Below are 23036 nucleotides of genomic sequence, written 5' to 3'. Positions count from 1 at the left end.
CCCATGCTATCTCTCCCCAACTCTCCATCCCCCACTGTCCCTCGTCTATTTCCTCCCGACAGACCCCAGTGTGTGATGCTCCCCTCCCTGTGTCCATGTGTTCTCATTGTTCAACACCCACCTATGAGTGAGAACATGCGGTGTTTGATTTTCTGTTCTTGTGTCAGTTTGCTGAGAATGATGGTTTCCAGGTTCATCCATGTCCATACAAAGGACACGAACTCATCATTATTTATGGCTGCATAGTATTCCATGGTGTATATGTGCCACATTTTCCCTGTCTAGTCCATCATCGATGGGCATTTGAGTGTTTGTTCTCTGTTCTAAAGATTCTTCAACTAAGTGGTTCACACCTATAATCCCAGCGCTTTGGGAGGCTGATATGGGAGGATCACTTGAGGTCAGGAGTTCAAGACCAGCCTGGCCAACATGGTGAAACCCTGTTTCTACTAAAAATACAAAAATTAGCCTGGTGTAGTGGGGTATGCCTGTAGTCCCAACTACTTGGGAGGCTGACACAGAAGAATCACTTGAACCTGGGAGGTGGAAGCTGTAGTGAGCTGAGATCATGCCACTGCCCTCCAGCCTGTGGGTGAAGTGAGACTCCATTTCAAAAATTAATAATAAAATAATAAAACAAAATAATAAACCTTCTTCATCAAGATTATCTCTCCAAACAAAAACAAAAAACAAAAAGAGAGAGAGAGAGAGAAGATCCCTCAGCCTCTCTCTGGCCCTAGCATCTCATAATACTGGCATGTAGAAACTTCTGCTGCCTCACTATGACCAAATCATTGTGTGCCACAAGCTGGGGTGTGACCCAGCTGCCATAATAGGCTGATATTATCCTAGATATTCCTTCTATATAACAGTGCTCAAAGCTAGGCAGGTCAGTAATCCACCCCATGTAATATCTTTGTTGTTGTTGATTTTTTTATTGTCTTTTTTTTTTTTTTTTTTTTTTGAGACGGAGTTTCGCTCTTGTTACCCAGGCTGGAGTGCAATGGCGCGATCTCCGCTCACCGCAACCTCCGCCTCCTGGGTTCAGGCAAGTCTCCTGCCTCAGCCTCCTGAGTAGCTGGGATTACAGGCACACGCCACCATGCCCAGCTGATTTTTTGTATTTTTAGTAGAGACGGGGTTTCACCATGTTGACCAGGATGGTCTCGATCTCTTGACCTCGTGATCCACCCGCCTCGGCCTCCCAAAGTGCTGGGATTACAGGCTTGAGCCACCGCGCCCGGCCTGTCTTTTTTTTTTCTTTTCCCTGTCTTTTTTTTTTCTTTTCTGAGACAGAGTCTTGCACTGTTGCCCAGGCTGGAGTGCAGTGGCACAATCTCAGCTCACTGGAACCTCCACCTCCTGGGTTTGATTGATCCTCCCACCTCAGCCTCCCAAGTAGCTGGGACTACAGGCATGCCACAATATCTAGCTAATTTTTATATTTTTTGTAGAGACAGGGTTTTGCCATGTTGCCCAGGCTGATCTCCAACTCCTGAGCTTAGGCTATCCACTCACTTTGGCCTCCCAAAGTCCTGAGATTATGGGTGTGAGTCACCACACCTGGCCTGTGTAATCTTTTTTTTTTTTTTTTTTTGAGATGGATTTTCGCTCTTGTTACCCAGGCTGGAGTGCAATGGCGCGATCTCGGCTCACCGAAACCTCTGCCTCCTAGGTTCAGGCAATTCTCCTGCCTCAGCCGCCTGAGTAGCTGGGATTACAGGCACGCGCCACCATGCCCAGCTAATTTTTTATATTTTCAGTAGAGATGGGGATTCACCATGTTGACCAGGATGGTCTCGATATCTTAACCTCGTGATCCACCCGCCTTGGCCTCCCAAAGTGCTGGGATTACAGGCGTGAGCCACTGCGCCAGGCCTTTTTTTTTTTTTTTTTTTTAAAGACAGACTGTCTCCCAGGCTGGAGTGCAGTGGCACAATCTCAGCTCACTGCAGCCTCCACCTCCTGGGTTTGATTGAACGTCCCATCTCAGCCTCCCAAGTAGCTGGAACTACAGTCATGCCACAATATCTAGCTAATTTTTATATTTTTTGTAGAGACAGGGTTTTGCCATGTTGCCCAGGCTGATCTCCAACTCCTGGGCTCAGTCTATCCACCCACCTTGGCCTCCCAAAATCCTGAGATTATAGGTGTGAGCCACCACGCCAGGCCTGTGTAATCTCTCTCTCTCTCTCTCTCTTTTTTTTTTTTTTTAAGACAGACTCTGTCTCCCAGGCTGGAGTCCAGTGGCACAATCTCAGCTCACTGTAACCTCTGCCTCCTGGGTTCATGCGATTTTCCTGCCTCAGCCTCCTGAACAGCTGGGACTGAAGGCACATGCCACCATGCCCAGTTTTTTTGTTTTTTTGTTTTTTTTTTTTTGTATTTTTAGTAGAGACAAGGTTTCACCGTGTTAGCCAGGAGGGTCTTGATCTCCTGACTTTGTGATTGGCCCGCCTCAGCCTCCCAAAGTGCTGGGATTACAGGTGTGAACCACCGCCCCCGGCTAGCTGGTGTAATCTCCCCCATTCCCTCCTCTTTCTTCCCCCCTCCCTCTCCCCCTTCCCTCTCCCCTCCTTTCCTCTTCCTCCGTCCCCTTTCTTTTCTTTCTTTGTTTTTTTTTTTTTTCGAGATGGAGCCTCACTGTGTCACCCAGGTTAGAGGGCAATGGTGAGATCTCGGCTCACTGCAACCTCTGCCTCCTGGGTTCAAACAATTCTTCTGCCTCAGCCTCCTGAGTAGCTGGGATTACAGGTGCCCGCCACCATGCCCGGATAATTTTTGTATTTTTAATAGAGATGGGGTTTCACCATATGGTCAGGGTGGTCTCAAACTCCTCACCTCATGATCCACCTGCCTCGGCCTCTCAAAGTGATAGGATTACAGGCTTGAGCTACAACGCCGGTCCTGTGTAATCTCTTATCCAGTTTGGACACCTCGCTTCAAGAGGAACATAGACAATGGAGTTTTCTCTAAGGGGTGAGGGAAGTGGTAAGGAGTACTAAGCAGAGTATCTCAGAGAACTGAGGATGTTTAGCTTAGAAAAGAGGCCAAGCACGGTGGCTCATGCCTGTAATCCCAGCACTTTGGGAGGCCAAGATAGGCGGATCATGAGGTCAGGGGTTTGACACCAGCCTGGCCAACATGGTGAATGTAAGGGTAACAGTGAGAAAGGAGAATAGACCCAAAGTCAGGCAAGCAAGTTTTATTAACATGCCTGGCTGCCCCATTATAATTAGAGGAGGCAGCCCTGAGCCTACAAAACGAGGGGTTTATATAGGGTGAGAGGGGCATAAGGGGGTTTTAGGACTGAGGTAATTTATCTGCTGATAACAGGCACAGAGATAGTTTGTTAACTTGTAACTGACCTGCAATACATTATCCTGTGATTTTTGTGGCAGCAGTCTTTTTTAAAAAAGAGAGAAACCAGGAGTTTTTTTTTTTTACAGATACGTGTCAAACAGGAATTTACAAGTATAGATAACCAACATATGTTTTCCCTGTCCTCCTTCAAGCTGCCCATGCTGCCCAGATTACTATAATCAGGCTTTGCTTAATGGTAGCACATCTGGCAACCTTTATGTGGCACCTAGGTAGGGGTTCAGGAATACAGCTGCAGAGCAATTGGAAGGGGGAAGGGGTCAGCCTTTGCAGAAGGGGTTTTCCTGTCCTTAACAGTGAAACCTCCTCTCTACTAAAAATACAAAAATTATCTGGGCATGGTGGTGTATGCTTATAGTCCCAGCTACTTGGGAGGCTGAGACAGGAGAATTGCTTGAACCAGGACAGGGGAGGTGGAGGTTGCAGTGAGCTGAGATCATGCCACTACACTCCAGCCTAGGTGACAGAGGGGGGAAAAAAAGCTAAAAAAACCTCTTTCCAGAAAGTCCTGGAAACAAAATCACCCTGAAAGTAGTCTTAGAGTAGGCAGGAAGTTTTCTTTTTTATTTACTTCTTTTTTTTTTTTTTTTTTTGAGACAGAGTCTAGCTCTGTCGCCCACACTAGAGTGTAGTGGCGTGATCTTGGCTCACTGCAACCTCCGCCTCCCAGGTTCAACCGATTCTCTTGTCTTAGCCTCCAGAGTAGCTAGGATTACAAGCGCCTGCCACCATATCCAGCTAATTTTTGTATTTTTAGTAGAGACAGGGTTTCACTCTGTTGGCCAGGCTGGTCTCAAACTCCTGACCTCGTCATCCGCCCACCTCAACTTCCCAAAGTACTGTAGTTACAAGTGTGAGCCACTGCACCTGGCCTCTCTTTCTTTCTTTCCTTCCTTCCTTCCTTTCTTTCTCTTTCTTTCTTTCTTTCTTTTTTTTTAAGATGGAGTTTCACCATGAGGACCAGGCTGGTTTTGAACTCCTGACCTCAGATGATCCACCCACCTCGGCCTCCCAAAGTGCTAGGATTACAGGCATGAGCCACCATGCCCGGCTTCTTTCTTCTATAAAAACTGTGTTGCCCAGGCTAGAATGCAGTGGTGCCATGATAGCTCACTGCAGCCTCGATCTCCTGGGCTCAAGTGATTCTCCTGCTTCAGCCTCCTGAGTAGCTAGGACTACAGGGACACATTACCACGCCTGGCTAATTTTATAAATTTATTTTGGAGATAGGGTCATGTGTTACCCAGGCTGGTCTTTAACTCCTGACCTCAAACCTAGCTTGCTGCCACCCAAAATGTTGGACTTACAGGCAGGAGTCACTGCCCTGGGCCTCACAAACATTGTTTAAGTGTTTGGTTATTTGAGACGGAGTCTTGCTCTGTTGCCCAGGCTGGAGTGCAATGGTGTGATCTTGGCTTGCGGCAACCTCCACCTCCTGGGTTCAAGCGATTCTCCTGCCTCAGCCTCCTGAGTAGCTGGGATTACAGGTGCCTGTCACCATACCCAGCTAATTTTTAAATATTTTTTAGTAGAGACAGGGTTTCACCATGTTGGTCAGGCTGGTCTCCAACTCCTGACCTCAGGTGATCCACCCACCTCGGCCTCCCAAAGTGCTGCGATTACAGAGCCACCACACACGGCCCTGTTTAAGAGGTTTATTATGAGAACTGCACTGGGTTAAGTATTGAGGAAGAAAAAAAGGGCATAAATTAGAAGTCAAATATGTGTTTCTAACTCTTGAAGAGGAAAGGAAAGGAGGAAAAGAGAAAAGACATAAATGAAGGTAAAGTTAAACAATATAAATATTTAAATAACAGCTCAAGAGAACAAATATCATGAAACAATGCATATATGGCCAATTTTTTTTTTTTTTTTTTTTTGAGACGGAATTTTGCTCTTGTCGTCCAGGGTGGAGTGCAATGGCTTGATCTAGGCTCACTGTAACCTCCCTTCCGGGTTCAAGCGATTCTCCTGCCTCAGCCTTCTAAGTAGCTGGGATTACAGGTGCGCGCCACCACGCCCAGCTAACGTGGTGAAACCCAGTCTCTACTAAAGTACAAAAATTAGCTGGGCGTGGTGGCTCACGCCTGTAATTCCAGCACTTTGGGAGGCCGAGGTGGGTGGATCATGAGGTCAAGAGATCGAGACCATCTGGTCAACATGGTGAAACCCCATCTCTACTAAAATACAAAAAATTAGCTGGGCATGGTGGCGTGTGCCTGCAATCCCAGCTACCCAGGAGGCTGAGGCAGGAGAATTGCCTGAATCCAGGAGGCAGAGATTGCCGTGAGCCAAGATCGCGCCATTGCACTCCAGCCTGGGTAACAAGAGCGAAACTCCGTCTCAAAAAATTAAAAAAAAAAAAAGTACAAAAATTAGCCGGGCATGGTGGCACATGCTTATAATCCGAGCTACTTGGGAGGCTGAGGTAGGAGAATCCCTTTAACCTGGAGGCAGAAGTTGCAGTGAGCCAAGGCTGCGCCATTACACTCCAGCCTGGGTGACAGAGGGAGACTGTCTCAAAAAAAAAAAAAAATTTAGAGGATTAGGCATGGTGGCTCATGCCTGGAATCTCAGCACTTTGGGAGGTCGAGGCAGGTGGATCATGAGGTCAGGAGAACGAGGCCATCCTGGCTAGCACGGTGAAACGCCATCTCTACTAAAAATACAAAAAATTAGGCCGGGCGCGGTGGCTCACGCCTGTAATCCCAGCACTTTGGGAGGCCGAGGCGGGTGGATCACGAGGTCAAGAGATCGAGACCATCCTGGTCAACATGGTGAAACCCCGTCTCTACTAAAAATACAAAAAATTAGCTGGGCATGGTGGCGCGTGACTATAATCCCAGCTACTCAGGAGGCTGAGGCAGGAGAATTGCCTGAACCCAGGAGGCGGAGGTTGCGGTGAGCTGAGATCGCGCCATTGCACTCCAGCCTGGGTAACAAGAGTGAAACTCTGTCTCAAAAAAAAAAAAAAAAAAAAAAAAACCAAAAAATTAGCCAGGCGTGGTGGTGGGCACCTGTAGTCCCAGCTACTTGGGAGGCCGAGGCAGGTGAATCGCTTGAACCCAAGAGGCAGAGTTTGCAGTGAGCCAAGATGACGCCATTGTACTCCAGCCTGGGTGACAGAGCAAGACTCTGCCTCAAAATAAAAAAGAAGAAGAAGAAGAAGAAGAATTTAGAGGCGGTCAGGGCCAGGATGGTGGGTCACGCCTTTAATTTTAGCACTTTGGGAGGCTGAGGCTGGTGGATCACTTCAGGTCAGGAGTTCTGGCCAACATGGTGAAACCCTGTCTTTACTAAAAATACAAAAAATTAGCCAGGTGTGGTGGCAGGCCCTGTAATCCCAGCTACTTGGGAGGCCAAGGCAGGAGAATTGCTTGAACCCGGGAGACAGAGGTTGCAGTGAGCCGAGATCATACCACTGCATAAGAGCAAAACTTCGTCTCAAAAAAAAAAAAAATTTAGAGGAAGTCTGGCCTATTGGCTCACGAGTCTAATCCCAGAACTTTGGGAGACCAAGGTGGGCAGACTGCTTGAGCCCAGGAGTTCAAGACCAGCCTGGGCAACATAGCAGAACCACTGAGCATTCTGGTGCCCGCCTGTGATCCCAGCTGCTCAAGAGGGTGAGATGGGAGAATCCCTTGAGCCTGGGAGTTGGAGGCTGCAGTGCGCCATGACACACCACTGCAAGCCAGCCTTGGTGACAGAGTGAGACCTTGTCTCAAAAATAAAGTTGGCTGGGCACAGTCACTCATGCCTGTAATCATAGCACTTTGGGAGGCCGAGGTGGGCGGGTCACAAGGTTAGAAGTTCAAGACCAGCCTGACCAACATGGTGAAATCCTGTCTCTACTAAAAATACAAAAATTAGCTGGGCGTGTTGGCAAGTGTCTATAATCCCAGCTAATTGGGAGGCGGAGACAGGAGAATTGCTTGAACCCGGGGAGGCGGAGTTTGCAGTGAGCCAATATTGTGCCACTGCACTACAGCCTGGGCAAAGGGTGAGATACTGTCTCAAAAAAAAAAAAAAAAAAAAAAAAGAAAGAAAGAAAGAAAGAAAAATAAAAATAAATTAATAACTTTTTTTTTTTTTTTTTTTTTTTTGAGACGGAGTTTCACTCTTGTTACCCAGGCTGGAGTGCAATGGAGCGGTCTCGGCTCACCGCAACCTCTGCCTCCTGGGTTCAGGCAATTCTCCTGCCTCAGCCTCCTGAGTAGCTGGGATTACAGGCATGCGCCACCATGCCCAGCTAATTTTTTGTATTTTAGTAGAGACGGGGTTTCACCATGTTGACCTGGATGGTCTCGATCTCTTGACCTCGTGATCCACCCGCCTCGGCCTCCCAAAGTGCTGGGATTACAGGCTTGAGCCACCGCGCCCGGCTAAATTAATAACTTAAAACAAAAAACAAAACCAAAATCAAATCTCCCTTCATCTAAATCACATCTACTTCCAAGACTCAACCACACAAAAAATAAAGAAAAATCTTTTCTCCAATCCTTTCCTGAAGGGATTTCCACCTCTTCTAAATTCTTTTTTTAAGTTACTTATTGGCTGGGCAAGGTGGCTTACGCCTGTAGTTCCAGCACTTTGGGAGGCTGAGGCGGGCAGATTGCCTGAGGTCAGGAGTTTGAGATAAGACCAGCCTGACCAACATGGAGAAACCCTGTCTCTACCAAAAATACAAAATTAGCCAGGTGTGGTGGCGCATGCCTGTAATCCCAACTACTTGGGAGGCTGAGGCAGAAGAATCACTTGAACCCAGGAGGCAGAGGTTGCATTGAGCCGAGATTGCAACATTGCACTCCAATCTGGGCAACAAGCGCAAAACTCGGTCTCAAAAATAAAATAAAAAGCCAAATCACAATACCTTCCTCTGAAGGGTTGTTGTCATGTTAAAAATGAGATAATTGGCTGGGTAGGTCACACCTGTGGTCTCAGCACTTTGGGAGGGCCAGCACTTTGAGGCTAGGAGTTCCAGATCAGCCTGGGTAACATGACTGAGATAAAGACTATAAGGTGAATGGCACATAGTAAGGGGTTAACTAATGTTTGACTCAGCCCCACTCTTCAACGATCCTTGAGGGTTCTTCTTCACAAAGTTTCAGAATATTTCTACAGATCTCCATCCAGTATTTTTCAGTATTTGATCTAGCACACACTAGGCCTTCCACAAAAATGATTAGGTGAAAACTCCTGGCGGCAGGAAGGCAGAGTGAGGGTGTGGGGAGGAGCACCCCAACACAAACACACAGAAAATCCTGCTACCATGGGTTACTGGGCAGCGGTACCTTTCAGAACCCCTAGGGTGCCCTCACGTCCTGCCTGGCTGGACTGATCCAAATGGTTCATTTAACCAAGGTCAAACTAAAATCCCGGCTGCTAGTGAAATCCAGGAACCGTCACTTTTCGAGATAAGAAAGACAGTTGCTCAATTTTAGAAGGAGCAGCGGTAGGCCCAAAAGATCCCACCTTCCTTCACGGGGCGAGCCTATCAACGTTCTTCCAGCGATGAGCGGCAGCTCTCCAGGAGCCAATGAGTTCCTCCCCCTGGAAGGAACCCGCCTATCCCTTGTGTCGTCACTCAATCTCTTAAAAAGATGGAACCTCAGCAGCGCTTCCCTATAGCTAGCCTAGTGGCGGGTGTTTGCGTTGAAACTTGACGGCGGCCCTACCTTAAAGGGGAGGGAGCAAAAGGACGCCAGAGCACTTAAAACTAGGCGGGTGGTGCCTGCCCCTTTAAGGGCGGGGCGTGGGGACGACTGTGTCTGAGCCCCAGACTGCTCCGAGTTTCTGTCGCAGGCTGCGAGGAAAGGCTCCTAGGCTGGGTCCGGGTGCTCGGCGGCGGCGGCGGCGGCGGCGGCGGCGGCGGCGGCGGCTTCCTCCCCGCTCGTCCTACCCGGGCCCGGAGGCACCCCTGCTCCAGTCATGCTGAGCAGAGTATGGAAGCAGCTGACTACGAAGTGCTATCGGTGCGAGAACAGCTCTTCCACGAGAGGGTCCGCGAGTGCATTGTGAGTGCAGGGCCCCGGCGGGGAGAAGCGGCGGTTGCGGGAGAGGGGAGGTTGGAGTCCGAGCTTCAGAGCGCGGTCAAACTCTGCCTGGACCAGCGGCGGGCGACAGAAGCCTCAGTCCGGGCAGAAGGGCGGGTGCCCGGCTGGCGAACCCCCAGATGGGATCAACTGGGTCCCTGCGCGATAAACAAAGGCCGCCGTTTCCGTTCCTCCCCACGCGCCCCTCCCCCGGCCTTCCCTCCCACCACTCACCCCGCGCGTCTTCCTGTCGAGGGTCTCCGGGGTCTGAGGGCCTGCGGAGTCCGCCCTAGTCTGATACTCGGGGAAGGATGGCTTTGCTTGCACTCAAACTGGATCGAGGGCAAACCCAGCTGACGTTGGACGAAGGGGAGACGTCGTCACACTGCGCTTGATTCCAGAAAAGACGGGAGGTGTAGGGATGGCAGCTGTGAGAAATCTGGGGACTTGGGTCGTCTCCTGCTTTGGAAGAAAGGACTCTTACTGGGGTGAATTCTAATACGTAGAGACGAGGAACAACCAAGTTTTTCCCCCGTCTTTTTTCTTTCTCATTAGTGTTTGCTTAAAACCCTGCAAGACTGGGTTCCCAGCCTCCTAGCCATTCCGGGGGTTCCCCGGTGAGTGGTCCTCCCTGTGCTTCAGAGGGTACCTGGCTGCTCTTCCTTACGCCCTCCCTGCCATTTAGAGCGACAGCTGAACCTGTGGCACAGAAGTGGACTCCACTTCTGGGGTAGGAGTACCCAGTGGAGCTTAGGGAGTCCTATCTTCCTCAGCCTTCCTTTGAATTCTCACTTTTTTGGTTTCTTCTGTTTTCCTTTCCCAGAGCTCCCCGGGGCAACCCTCATCCCCAAATACTAAATGGAAAGGGAATGGTTTGGAAAAACCAGAAAGAAATGTTAAGAAGTGGGGGAACCCAGTGTTGGGGTCATTCCTTTCATTTTTGTTAGGCTGGCCTCTAGCCAGCCCTGGGCAGCCTGATTGGAGGAGGGGTAAATTGAGCCAGGACATAATTAGGTCTGTTCTTATCCGTGAGGACTGGAAAGTATGTTAGTCTGTGTGTGCAACTCCAGTAGTAGACGTATGCTTTTGGCAAGCCTTCCTCGTGGGTTCCTTGGTGGACAGTCCACATGGTGGGTTGGGCATATTGCGAAGGCACACCCTGGCCTTGAGACAGTGTTGGGCCAGAGGCTTACATTCCTAGAGAACAGGGAGGGATGAGACCTGGGACAGAAGCAGCCTCCTGGATGTCTCCCCCATTCCTTTAGTCCCATGAGCTGGCCAAGGGCAGCCTGGAGACTTCTGGTGCCTCCCCCACCTGGCTCTCATCAGGAGGCCGGAGAACAACCTAGCCTCCTCTGTAACTGCGTGGAACTTCAGCATGACCTTTTGAGCCCTCCCACCTTCCTGGCTATTACGCAAGCCCAGGACAGAACACAGGCTATAAAAATCCTGCTGCTACAATCTTAGTGGCTCCTTTATTTATTTATTTATTTATTTATTTGAGACGGAGTCTCAGTCTGTCACTCTGTCACCCAGGCTGGAGTGCAGTGGTGCAATCTCGGCTCACTGCAACCTCTGCTTCCCAGGTTCAAGCAATTCTTCCTCAACCTCCCAAGTAGCTGGGACTATAGGCGTGCACCACCATGCCTGGCCAATTTTTGTATTTTTAGTAGATATGGGGTTTCACCATGTTGGCCAGGCTGGTCTCAAATTCCTGACCTCGTGATCCATCCACCTTGACATCCCAAAGTGCTGAGATTACAGGTGTGAGCCATCACGCCCTGCCCTGAGTGGCTCCTTCTATTCTGCTTCCTTAATGTCAAAAGCTATAACTTTGTTCTAGATCGATGGTTCTCCTGTGTCTCTGTGGATTCTTTTCTCCTTGTATAGATAGCTGTATGTGGATTCCCTGTGGGATCAGCCCTTTTTGGAGACTGGATGACCCATGAAACTGATCCTGTCCTCTTGGCCTATCTCAAACACAAAAATTTCTCTTCTTGAGACTCTGGATTTTTTTTGAGACCTAGTCTCACTCTGTCGCCCAGGCTGCAGTGCAGTGGTATGATCTCTGCTCACTGCAAACTCCGCCTCCCAGGTTCTAGTGATTCTCGTGCCTCAGCCTCCCGAGTAGCTGAGATTACAGGCCTCTGCCACCATGTCCAGCTAATTTTTATATTTTTAGTAGAGATAGGGTTTCACCATGTTGGTCAGGCTTGTCTTGAGCTCTCGACCTCAAGTGATCCACCTGCCTTGGCCTCTCAAAGTGCTGGGATTACAGGCATGAGCCACCATGCCCAGCCAACACTCTCTGGTCTTGATTAGAGCCAAGCTGGCCAATGGGTCCTCCTCTGGGCAGTAGCAGCTTACCTGGGGTAGGGTAGGAATGAATATGCAGATTAACCTGGCCGAGTTCTGCCATCACTGTCACTGGCAGTCCAGCCAGCTCTAGAAACGTTGGGCCCCAACTAAAGCCCACTGTTAGGGGTAGAGGATTAAATGAGGCTCTGGTTTGGCGCAGAGCAGACCTGATCTTTCAGGGTCCCTGCATAAGTAGGGAATAGAATTTGTGACTTGGTCTAGAAACAGGACACCTACTTTGGGTCAAGGCAGCAGTGTGGGTGGAGGTAGGAGGGTGTGGTAGCGATGGGGTGCCAGGACAATGCGGACATCTTCCTCCCCTCAAACCTGCTTCCCTTTCCAATAATGTGCTCAGAGTAAATTCCCTCTGGTTCTGTACCCGGTTTTAGATAAGTGTGCATTGTGCATTTCTAGGAGTTTTCTTTTACCCGTTTACCAACCAGAGTTGGGCTGAAGCTGTTTTCTCCCAGGAAAGTCCCTGTGGGGCTGGGCATGGTGCTGTTTCCCCAGGTGCATGGGGCAGCCCCTTGTCTGCCCTGTCTTAGAGGCCCCTGGGGCCCTGAGTAGAAGGAAATATCTGGGAAATCACTGGGATCGCAGCCTCAAGATAAGGCTCTGGATGGAACCCCTGGAAGTATGGAGCCTTATCTGGAGGAATTGATGCCATGGAATTAACAGAGAGGCTCTTGGGGCTATGGAGTATGCTGAAGGTTAGAGCTTCTCATCCCGGCTCACATTCTGCCACAGATCTCAACACTTCTGTTTGCAACACTGTACCTCCTCTGCCACATCTTCCTGACCCGCTTCAAGAAGCCTGCTGAGTTCACCACAGGTACTGTGACTTCCCTCCCTTCTGCCAGAGTCCCTGTTGCCATGGGCCAGCCTCAGGGGAATGGACCTATGATGTCCACTGGGAAAGGAGCAGCGGCCGTGCGGGGCTGTTCCGGAGCCTTTGCCTCTTCAGCGTCCCTTCCTGCACAGTCACGGGCGAGGACAGCTAGATGGAAGGGTCTGCTGGGCAAGTCATGTAATATTTCTGATCCTCAGTGTTATACTACAAAATGGGCATAACAGTGTCTACCTACTCCATCGTGTGGACCAAAGGAGATGGTTAATGTGAAAGCCCTTTGTGAACCTGAAGTGGGCAACTGCCAGGCGAATATCATTATGGGCACAGGTTCTGTGTCATCTTCTCTCCTGGTGTTCCCACGGCCGGGACCAGAGACCTCCCTGATGACTGGGGCACCTGGTGATGGTGGCCTTTCTCTTTATGCTGAGGCTGAGTATGCTCAGATTGCAGCTTTCCTTCCCTAGACATTGTGTAATTGGGATTGGGGGCACACTTGCCCCATTTCCTACCCCCAGTCTTTCCTTCTCTCATGATGGCTCAGGATGAGTCCCCGCTCAATAAGGCAGCTACCCTAAAGTAATTCCCCTGGGGACTTTCTCTGTGAATCTGTCCTCCCTCCTCTCTTTTCCCTTTCCTGGACCCAGCCACTGATGTAACAAGCCAATAATTGTTTATTATATTAATACTTTGAGTTATAAAGAGGAACCTGTGATGGGTGAGATCTAGGGAGGAGGAAAGAAGTATAAGAATGTCTGGCCTATATTCTCTTCACCTGGTTTTTAAGCTGCCACCTTGGCTGGAGAACAGGCTATGGGGTTCATAATGTGTGGTCTCCCAGAGCCTCCTGTTCAGCTCTGCCTTCTTTCAGGGAGCAGGGATGGGGCGGGGAGCACATTATAATACAGATGGCCTCAGAGCTGTCCACTGATGTCCTGTCTCTTCCCCATGCCTCTGTCTCTTATAGTGGATGATGAAGATGCCACAGTCAACAAGATTGCGTAAGTGTCCCTGCCTCAGCAACTGACACCAGTGGTCTTTAGGAGCTGGGATCCAGGGAGGCCCTGGAGCTGGAGGGAGAAGAGGGAAGTCACACACAGTGAAGAGAGAGTTTCTGCTTCCACCCCATTTCTTGCTGCTTCCGGCTTTACCTCATCCTGGGGACGCTCAGAAAAGCTGCCGTTCCTGTCTCCCTGGTTAGGCCAGGAGCTTCTGGGAGCCTCATGGCCAGGAACATCAGCTGGGGCCTGAGTCATTGGAAATGGCTCCAGCGTGGCTTTACCTCCCAGCAGCCAGTAGGGAGGGAATGGAGTGGGGATGCAGATTGATGGAAAAAGAGCAGGGTGTGGGGAAGGTGGGAACCCCTAAGGGAGGGGCATGCTTGGTCTGAGAGGAAGGCTCATATTCCAGGCTGCTAATGTTCACTAGCACATACAGAGAATGAGAGAGCGATGACTCCTCCAAGTCAATAGATCAGAAGGTGGTCCTCCATCCTTGATGGACCAATGAAATAGAAGTGCCCCTCTTCAGTGGATGCAGCCCAGGGCATAGCCTTGGCTATGAAGCTAGATTTCAGTTTCTCCTTTTCCTCCTTTGCCCTCGTGCCTTTGTGTAGGGCATAGCCAAATGGGATGAACCTGTGCTTATCTGGTCTAAAAGAGGCAAGCTTAGAAATCTGTATACCTGGGCCAGGCACAGTGGCTCACGCCTGTAATCCCAGCACTTTGGGAGGCTGAGGCGAGCAGGTCATGAGGTCAAGAGATCAAGACCATCCTGGCCAACATGGTGAAACCCCGTCTCTCCTAAAATTACAAAAATTAGCTGGGTGTGGTGGTACGCACCTGTAGTCCCAGTTACTTGGGAGGCTGAGGCAGGAGAATTGCTTGAACCCAGGAGACAGGTTGCAGTGAGCCAAGATTGCGCCACTGCACTCCAGCCTAGTGACAGAGCGGGACTCTGTCTCAAAAAAAGAAAACAAAAACCAAAATCCATATCCCTGAAAAAAGAAGAGAAGCCAGGCCCCCTAGCTTTGGAATCATACCTGGCATAACCTACAGACATGTATAGGATGACCACATTCCTAGGACAGCCTGGGCATGTGTCGTGGCAGGTGACCAGGTTCCCATGAATGCCTGAGGCTGTGTCCATCCCATGTGCTCCAGCTTGCCTGGAGGTAAAGGACTAGGGCGGGGCAGCAGTGGGTAGAACCCTAGCTGGACAGCTCCTTCCCTCGCTCTGTCATTGCGATAACTGGTTCTCAAAGCCACAGGTGCCCTCAGGACAAATGGGGCTTCCCCAGCACAGGGTAGTGAGTCCTGAGCTAAGCAAGGACACTCTCCCCTTCTCTGCCCAGGCTTGAGCTGTGCACCTTTACCCTGGCAGTTGCCCTGGGTGCTGTCCTGCTCCTGCCCTTCTCCATCATCAGCAATGAAGTGCTGCTCTCCCTGCCTCGGAACTACTACATCCAGTGGCTCAACGGCTCCCTCATCCATGGTGTGTGGCTCCTGGAGGTGGCTTGGGGTGGGGATAGGGAGCAGAGAGCAGAGAGACTCAGGCAGTCCCGGGCCAATCAGTCATATGTAGCACCTTCTCTCTGCTTCTCCTGCAAATGGTCAGTCTCCTATGGGTTGCCCCTCCCCTTACTGACCACCTCTGCTTTTCCTTTTTTGCTCTAGGCCTCTGGAACCTTGTTTTTCTCTTCTCCAACCTGTCCCTCATCTTCCTCATGCCCTTTGCATATTTCTTCACTGAGTCTGAGGGCTTTGCTGGCTCCAGAAAGGTAAGTAGAGATATGTATCCAGGCAGGAAATGGAATTCCCCTCACATAGTGCAGCTGAAGAGATTTTAATAAAGAGGCTATTTGCAGAGGTTTAGTTAAAGGAAGTTTGAGGCTCTAGTGACAGCAGGAAGTTATTTCCACCTTTAGGCCTCTAGGGACAAAGGGAGGAAATGGTTTCTAGAACCTCCCAATAGCTGAAGCCAGGGACGTGAAGCTACCCAGAGAGGAGCTGTTATCTTAGTGATAGTCACTACCAAAACCATGGTGGCAAAGGTGGGAGGAAGCACAGAAAGCATACCCTTACCTCTTTTCTACCTTCCATTCTCCTGCTGGATGCCAAACCAGAGGGCAAAGAGCTTGTGGGATGCAGACCTTAGAGGTCGGCCTCCCAGAGCAGACAGCGACAAGGAATGGGTCTGGGGAAAGGAGGTGCAAATGAAGAACACCCAGTATGTGGGATGACCTTAACTGGGAAGTGGGAAGACAGAGCAACAGCAGAGTAAGAGGAAAACCATCTCTCATCTCCTGAATCCAGATCTCTGGTTCCCACAAGCCAGCTGCCATTTCTGATGTCTTTCCTTCCCCATGCTGCTCTGATGTTAACCACCTTTTCCCCTTCACCTATTGCCTCCTCCCATAGGGTGTCCTGGGCCGGGTCTATGAGACGGTGGTGATGTTGATGCTCCTCACGCTGCTCGTGCTGGGTATGGTGTGGGTGGCATTAGCCATTGTGGACAACAACAAGGCCAGCAGAGAGTCACTCTATGGTGAGCAGCCCAGCTTCCTCCAGGCTGTGTGGCTCTTCAGTTGGCCCATGTCCCCCTGCCTGGAATGACTGTAACCCTCTAAAGTGGAGAAGGTAGTACCTTTTCCCTTAGACTGAAGTTTCAAGCTGATAGACTTCTGGCCAAATCCAACCTGCAGAAATGTTTCATTGGGCCCATGCAATGGTTTTTGAAATATATATTATTCAGTTACTTACATTTTAAATTGGGAGATTTCACATTAATATCCAGATATCTAACTATGCTTGACAAAGAGAAGATCTGGCTACATTAGTCTCTGGTGATGGGGGCCAAATAGCAGTTGTGCCCTTTTGTTCGGGGTTAAGATCTCCAGTTTACTACAGGTCCTGCCTCTCCTCCTTCTGCTAATGCTGGCCAGCTTTCTTCATTTATATTACTTGCCTAACCCCTGTGGGGACTGTGCCCTTGTCTAGACTCTGAGGCCTGTCAGCCCCCAGTGAGCAAGGAGAAATGAGCTGACATGCCTTTTTTTTATCCTTAGACTTCTGGGAGTACTATCTCCCCTACCTCTACTCATGCATCTCCTTCCTCGGGGTTCTGCTGCTCCTGGGTGAGTGTACAGGGTCTGGGAGGGAATGGGTAGGGTCCTTGGGTCAGACTAACCAGGCTAGAAGGAGAGGGAATGGAGGGGCATGATAGGGAAGGGGTGGAGATCAGGGTCTGGCAGGTGACTGGCTCTTGTCCCCACAGTGTGTACTCCACTGGGTCTTGCCCGGATGTTCTCGGTCACTGGGAAGCTGCTGGTCAAGCCTCGGGTATGTGGTATTCCTTGGTCTTTGATCCTGCAGGGTGAGCTTCCTGCAGAGCTAGAGCAAACAATGAAACAACTCTATGATTGTATAGTGTACAACTTGGAGAGGGCTACAGCCTTTGTTGGTTCCTGTATCCTGTACCCCTATCATCCAGAGCTGGTCACCAGACACGCAGGGCAGAACTCAAGACATTTGGGAGGGATTGAGCAAAGCTGCTGGCCACAGGGTGGTGAATGAGGCTTTGGGGAAGGACTGGGACTACGGAGCCCCGGGAGGAACAGGGTTCTCCTGGGACCTTTGGGTCAGGGAGCCTCTGACAGTTAGTCTCTTCCTTTCCCCTGCCCCTAGCTGCTGGAAGACTTGGAGGAGCAGCTGTACTGCTCAGCCTTTGAAGAGGCAGCCCTGACCCGCAGGATCTGTAGTGAGTTGCAGTTCTTCCCTGCTGGGGTGGTAGGCTTGGCCTGGGGAGAGACTACAGGACTTGGGAACAACATTATCTTGTCTGCCCTCAGATCCTACTTCCTGCTGGCTGCCTTTAGACATGGAGCTGCTACACAGACAGGTCCTGGCTCTGCAGACACAGAGGGTCCTGCTGGGTATGTGGGTTAGTAGGGCTTGGGATACATGGGTTTCCCCAAGGAGAGTAGCCCCTGGTTCTTGGTGCTTGCTGACAGCTTTCCATCCCTACACAGAGAAGCGGCGAAAGGCTTCAGCCTGGCAGCGGAACCTAGGCTATCCCCTGGCCATGCTGTGCTTACTGGTGCTGACGGTGGGTATACCAGCCCTAGAGGTGGGGAGTGGACCCTCAGTCCTTGAGGCCTTCTCAGGGAGAGGGGAGGCGATGTGGGGACCTGGTTATCATCAATAATAGTTGCCTCTCACTGAGTGCCTGCTTTTATGTCCTGCCTATGCTGAGCACAAATGCTGAGCACATCAATCCCCATTTTGTAGATGAAGAGACAGAGTTGAGTGACTTGCCCAAGGTCACACAGGGCCAAAGACTAGTTGTGCAGGTTTGCCCTGGGATGAGAATAAGCACTGAAATTTAGTCCATTCCCCCATGGACTCAGGAATAGATCTTATTGAAGAGAGGTACCTTTTCCTATTCTGCCTTTTTGTAATCCTTCCACCTAGAAGGGATGTATCTTATAATGTCCTCGAAGGCACTCTGTTGCTAATAACAACCTCGACAAGGTTCCACACAGCTCATTGGAAGCAGAGCTAGTCTTGGAAACTGAAAATGTTGGACCAGAGTCTCTGCCCATTTCTTTAGCTCTGGGTCCAGCCATGGTCTGGGGTGGGATGGGAGTCTCACCTTGCCTCACACAGGGCTTGTCTGTGCTCATTGTGGCCATCCACATCCTGGAGCTGCTCATCGATGAGGCTGCCATGCCCCGAGGCATGCAGGTACCAGGCTGCCCTCCCACCATATCCTTTGGGGAGGGCCTAAGAATAGCTGGGGAGAGGAGGCAGAAGCTGAGGACAGCGGGAAGGCTGGGTGCTGGGTAGTGTTTGCTGATGGTGGGGGATGCTCACAGTGGCACTGTTCCACTCCTCAGGGTGCCTCCCTAGGCCAGGTCTCCTTCTCCAAGCTGGGCTCCTTTGGTGCCGTCATTCAGGTTGTACTCATCTTGTATCCTTCTGGAAACCCATCATTACTTCTGTTCACCAAACCTGTCTCCTGGGACTCTAGACAGCACTTCTTGGACTTTGTCTCCTTTGGGACTCGTAACAGTGATGGGAAGTGGGGCAAGTCTTCATCAGCCTCCAGTTCTGAAAGAAGGAAAAGACTAAATTTTGAAAGAAGGACTGGTGGTTCAGTAGAATCTCCTCAGAATAAAATAAAAGAGGCCGGGTGCCGTGGCTCACACCTGTAATCCTAGCACTTTGGGAGGCTAAGGGAGGTGGATTGCTTGAGTTTAGGATTTCAAGACCAGCCTGAGCAACATGGTGAAACCCAGTCTCTACAAAAAAAAAAAAATACAAAAAATTAGCCAGGTGTGGTGGTGCATGCTTACATCCCCAGCTACTCGGGAGGCTGACGGAAGATGAATTGAGCCTAGAAGGTCAAGGCTGCAGTGAGCTGAAATTATGCCACTGCACTCCAGCCTGGGTGACAAAGTGAGACCCTGTCTCAAAAAAAAAAAAAAAAAAATAAGGGTGGGCTGGGAGAGAGTTCTGTTCCCCTTGATGTTAATCTTTAGAAGCCAGCCAGTTCTTCCTTAATGCAGTGGCAGTTACCTAATGGTGTCCTCAGTTGTGGGCTTCTATAGCTCTCCGCTGTTCCGGAGCCTGCGGCCCAGATGGCATGACACCACCATGACGCAGGTAGCTGGGAGGGAGGAGGGGAAGCCACCTGGGGGTGTGGATGGGCACTCAGTGCCCGCAGCTCTTCTACCTCACCTCTCCTTTCCCTACTTCCACCCAGATAATTGGGAACTGTGTCTGTCTCCTGGTCCTAAGCTCAGCACTTCCTGTCTTCTCTCGAACCCTAGGTAAGTATTGAAAGGAGGAGATAAGGGAACTGGATTGTTTTGAGTACTTACTGATACAAAGCAGGCATTTTATTTTATTTTCTGAAACAGTGTTTTGCTCTTGTTGCCCAGGCTGGAGTGCAATGGCATTATCTCAGCTCACCGCAACCTCCACCTCCCGGGTTCAAGCAATTCTCCTGCTTCAGCCTCCCAAATAGCTGGGATTACAGGTGTGCGCCACCATGCCCGGCTAATTCTGTACTTTTTTAGTAGAGATAGGGTTTCTTCATGTTGGTCAGGCTGGTCTCATACTCCCGACCTCAGGTGATCCGTCTGCCTTGGCCCCACAAAGTGTTGGGATTGCAGGTGTGAGCCACCGCGCCCAGCCGGCAGGCACTTCATATAGATGCGTTCTCTAATTCCCACAACAAACCCAAGAGTTGGTATTATCCCCATTATACAGTTGGGGAAAGTGAGGCTCTTTGAAGTGCCGACACTGAGCTTCAGGTTAGTGTTGCTGCAAAGTACATACTTTCTACATTTGCTGCATCCCACTGCCTGTCTCATTTACTTTACTTTTTGGTTGGGGAGCACCCTTTTTTCTAAGTCTTTCTCCTGGGTGAATAATCCAATGAATGTTCCTGTTTGAAAGATGATAAACAGAGAAGCTACCTAATTGACCCAGAGTTATACAGCTAGTTTGAGGCAAGGTCAAGTCAGTCTAGAATGTCTCCTGAACCCCAGGCTAGTACTTTCTCTATACACTGGGGTGTCAGATAATACACTCATTCCTTCTCCTGCCTTTGGAGCTGTATCTAGAATTACCTGGTTAAAAAGTTCAAGAGTGGCTGGGCACGTTGGCTTAAACCTGTAATCCCAGCACTTTGGAAGGCCAAGGTGGGAGGATTGCTTGAGACCAGGGGTCCTAGACCAGCCTGAGCAACATAGTGAGACCTTATCTCTACAAAAAAGTTTTTAAATTAGCCAGATGTGGTAGCACACATCTGTAGTCCTAGCTATATGTGAGACTGAGGCAAGAGGACTGCTTGGGCCCAGGACTTTGAGGCTGCAGGGAGCTAAGATTGTGCCATTGCACTCCAAGCCTGGGCAACAGAGCAAGACCCTGTCTCAAAACAAAATCAAATTAAACAAAAAACAGCTCTATTTCATTCTTAATGTTATATTCTTTACACTCTACCATTTGTAGTTATGCCGGGGGAATTTGTAAGAAAGTTGTCTTGTGAGTCTTCCAGTTAGTTCCTTTAGGGTGGATGCAGGTAAAAATATTTAAAGGTGGGGAGCAGAGTTTTTTGATTTATGATATTATTATTATGAAGAGCCCAGTAAATGTTAGAATAGTGCCTGGCACAGACAGTGCTTTATGTGTGTTGTCTCATTTAATTCTCAGGAAACTGAGGCACAGAAAATTTAAGGAATTTTCCCAGATCACACAGCTAATTAGGGGTGGAGTTGGGATACGAACCAAAGCAGCCTGATCAGTCTGAGTGCTTAGCAACCACACTATTCTGTCTACTAAAAAAAAGTTGACGACCTGCTTGTTCCAGGCCCAGGAACAAGTAGTAGGCCCTGGGAGATCCCGGAGGCACCAAGAGCCAGAGGATGCCTCACTGGAGAAGATGGCAGACTCTGGAAGTGAAGTTGAAGCAAGCCTAGCTGCTGATACTTTGAACTGTCGGGAACTGCCCTTGAGATAGCTTTGGGTGGTAGAATTGGGAGAAGCCAACCCATCAGTTGCAGTGTTGAGATATGACCACCAGAAGGCAGCAGAAAGTTGGGCTGGTAGCAGAAAAGGGCCTGGGGAGCCCACCTCTCATCCTGGCCTTTGTACTTCAGGGCTCACTCGCTTTGACCTGCTGGGTGACTTTGGACGCTTCAACTGGCTGGGCAATTTCTACATTGTGTTCCTCTACAATGCAGCCTTTGCAGGCCTCACCACACTCTGTCTGGTGAAGACCTTCACTGCAGCTGTGCGAGCAGAGCTGATCCGGGCCTTTGGTGAGAGGGAGAGAGGGTGCGGGGTGGTAGGGTGGTAGTTATCTAGGACACACTGGATCACGGGTCATCTCAGCAGGGGAGAGGGTGTGCTTCCGGCTTTGTGGGTAACGTACCTCATCCACACATTCTGTGGCTTGGTTGTCTGGTCCCTAATGGACTGGACCTGTGACCTGCTTTTGAATGCCCATCTCTTTCTCTTCTCCAGGGCTGGACAGACTGCCGCTGCCTGTCTCCGGTTTCCCCCGGGCATCTAGGAAGACCCAGCACCAATGACCTCCAGTTAGGGGTGGGAGGGAGAAAACTGGACACTGCCATCTGCTGTCTAGGCCTGGAGGGAAGCCCAAGGGTAGCTGGACCTCAGGACTTGAAATCTGAGAGGGTGGGTGGCGGAGGGGAGCTGAGCCGTCTGCACTGTTGCATAATCTGAGCCAGAGTTTAGGACCAGGACCCCCTAGTTTTCCATACTTAACTGTGGCCTCAGCATGGGGTAGGGCTGGGTGACTGGGTCTGGCCCTGGTCCCAAATCCGTTTACACATCAATCTGCCTCACTGCTGTTCTGGGCTGTGCCCATAGCCATGTTTACATGATCTGATGTGCAATAGGGTGGGAGGGGGCAGGGGAAGGACTGGGCCAGTGCAGGCTTGTCAGGGGTAGATTGTCTCCCTTGCCTCTGGCCCAGCAGAGCCTAATCCCTGTACTATCCTGGAGGGGCTTTGGACCACCAGAAAGACCAAGGGCATAGGGAGGAGGAGGCTTCACCCATCAGCAATAAAGTTGATCGCAGGGTTTGCTTTGTTTTTTTAAATAACTTGTCTCTGTGTGTATTTGAACAGCCTTGCTCCTGCTAGTTCTGAGTCTGCCCAGTAAGAAAAGCAGAGGGGTACTGCTCACCATCCTTTTCCTACCCCTTCATCTATATTAGCATCCTTTGGGGACTTGGATCGGGTGTTAGGCCATGCGTTTGGGCAGTGGAAACTCCTCCTTCCTCAGCCTTGCTTAAAGCTTGCTTGTCCCCTGGCTCCTTCTCATATCCGTGGCCTCGTTTCTGTACCTTGAGTATTGGGGGTAGGACATGGGCATAGGAGTAGGATAACCTCCTCCTGTACACTCACACCTTCAGCCCTGTTCTCCCTGGCTTAACTGGTAGATATAGAGTAAAATAAGGGGCTGGCTGACAAGGATTTTCAATTCCTACCCGAGAGAAGAACCTAGCTTTTTACTAGAGGCCATCAGTTTCTTGAAGAGCCCATGGGCTATGTTGGGGGTAGGGGCTCAAAACTTAGATTTATACAGATTGTGCATTGCACAACTTCCAGGGACACCATTTGCCTCTTAGTCATTGTATGGATAGTTATTATGATAGTTCTCTTGTAAATCTTGACTGATTTAAAAAAAGGGGGGGGGGGCTTTTCTTTTCTTTCGAGACAAGATCTGGCTCTGTCACCCAGGCTGAAGTGCAGTGGTGTGATCTCAGCTCACTGAGACCTCTGAAATCTGGGCTCAACCCATTCTTTCACCTCAGGCTCCAGAATAGCTAGGACTACAGATGCATGCCACCATGCCTGGCTAATTTTTGTATTTTTAGTAGAG

At 50.0% G+C, this 23036-nt stretch overlaps 1 protein-coding gene across 5 annotated transcripts; it reads left to right on the top strand.

Annotated features, from left to right (window-relative positions):
• Positions 1-9106: 9106 nt before the first annotated feature.
• Positions 9107-22254, top strand: LMBR1L (limb development membrane protein 1 like). 5 transcript variants are annotated; one of them, XM_003939123.4, is made up of 17 exons: positions 9107-9395; positions 12519-12603; positions 13586-13619; positions 14972-15111; positions 15294-15397; positions 16038-16164; positions 16685-16753; positions 16894-16958; positions 17304-17376; positions 17468-17551; positions 17648-17724; positions 18285-18362; positions 18515-18588; positions 19193-19283; positions 19384-19450; positions 21284-21445; positions 21651-22254. In XM_003939123.4, exons 1-17 carry the CDS (start codon positions 9324-9326, stop codon positions 21716-21718), a joined length of 1470 nt encoding a protein of 489 aa, XP_003939172.1. In that variant the 5' UTR covers positions 9107-9323; the 3' UTR covers positions 21719-22254. The 5 variants fall into 5 exon arrangements, with proteins under 5 accessions (XP_003939172.1, XP_074258707.1, XP_010348070.1 ...); XM_074402606.1 differs by having other exon boundaries at positions 9236-9395; positions 21368-21445; XM_010349768.3 differs by lacking the exon at positions 19384-19450 and having other exon boundaries at positions 9236-9395.
• The last annotated feature ends 782 nt before the right edge of the window (positions 22255-23036 follow it).

The sequence above is a fragment of the Saimiri boliviensis genome, chromosome 7 (genome assembly GCF_048565385.1).
Source record: "Saimiri boliviensis isolate mSaiBol1 chromosome 7, mSaiBol1.pri, whole genome shotgun sequence".
NCBI lineage: Eukaryota > Metazoa > Chordata > Mammalia > Primates > Cebidae > Saimiri > Saimiri boliviensis.
The sequence above is the reverse complement of the archived record's forward strand: the minus strand, read 5'-3'. Positions and strand labels throughout refer to the sequence as shown.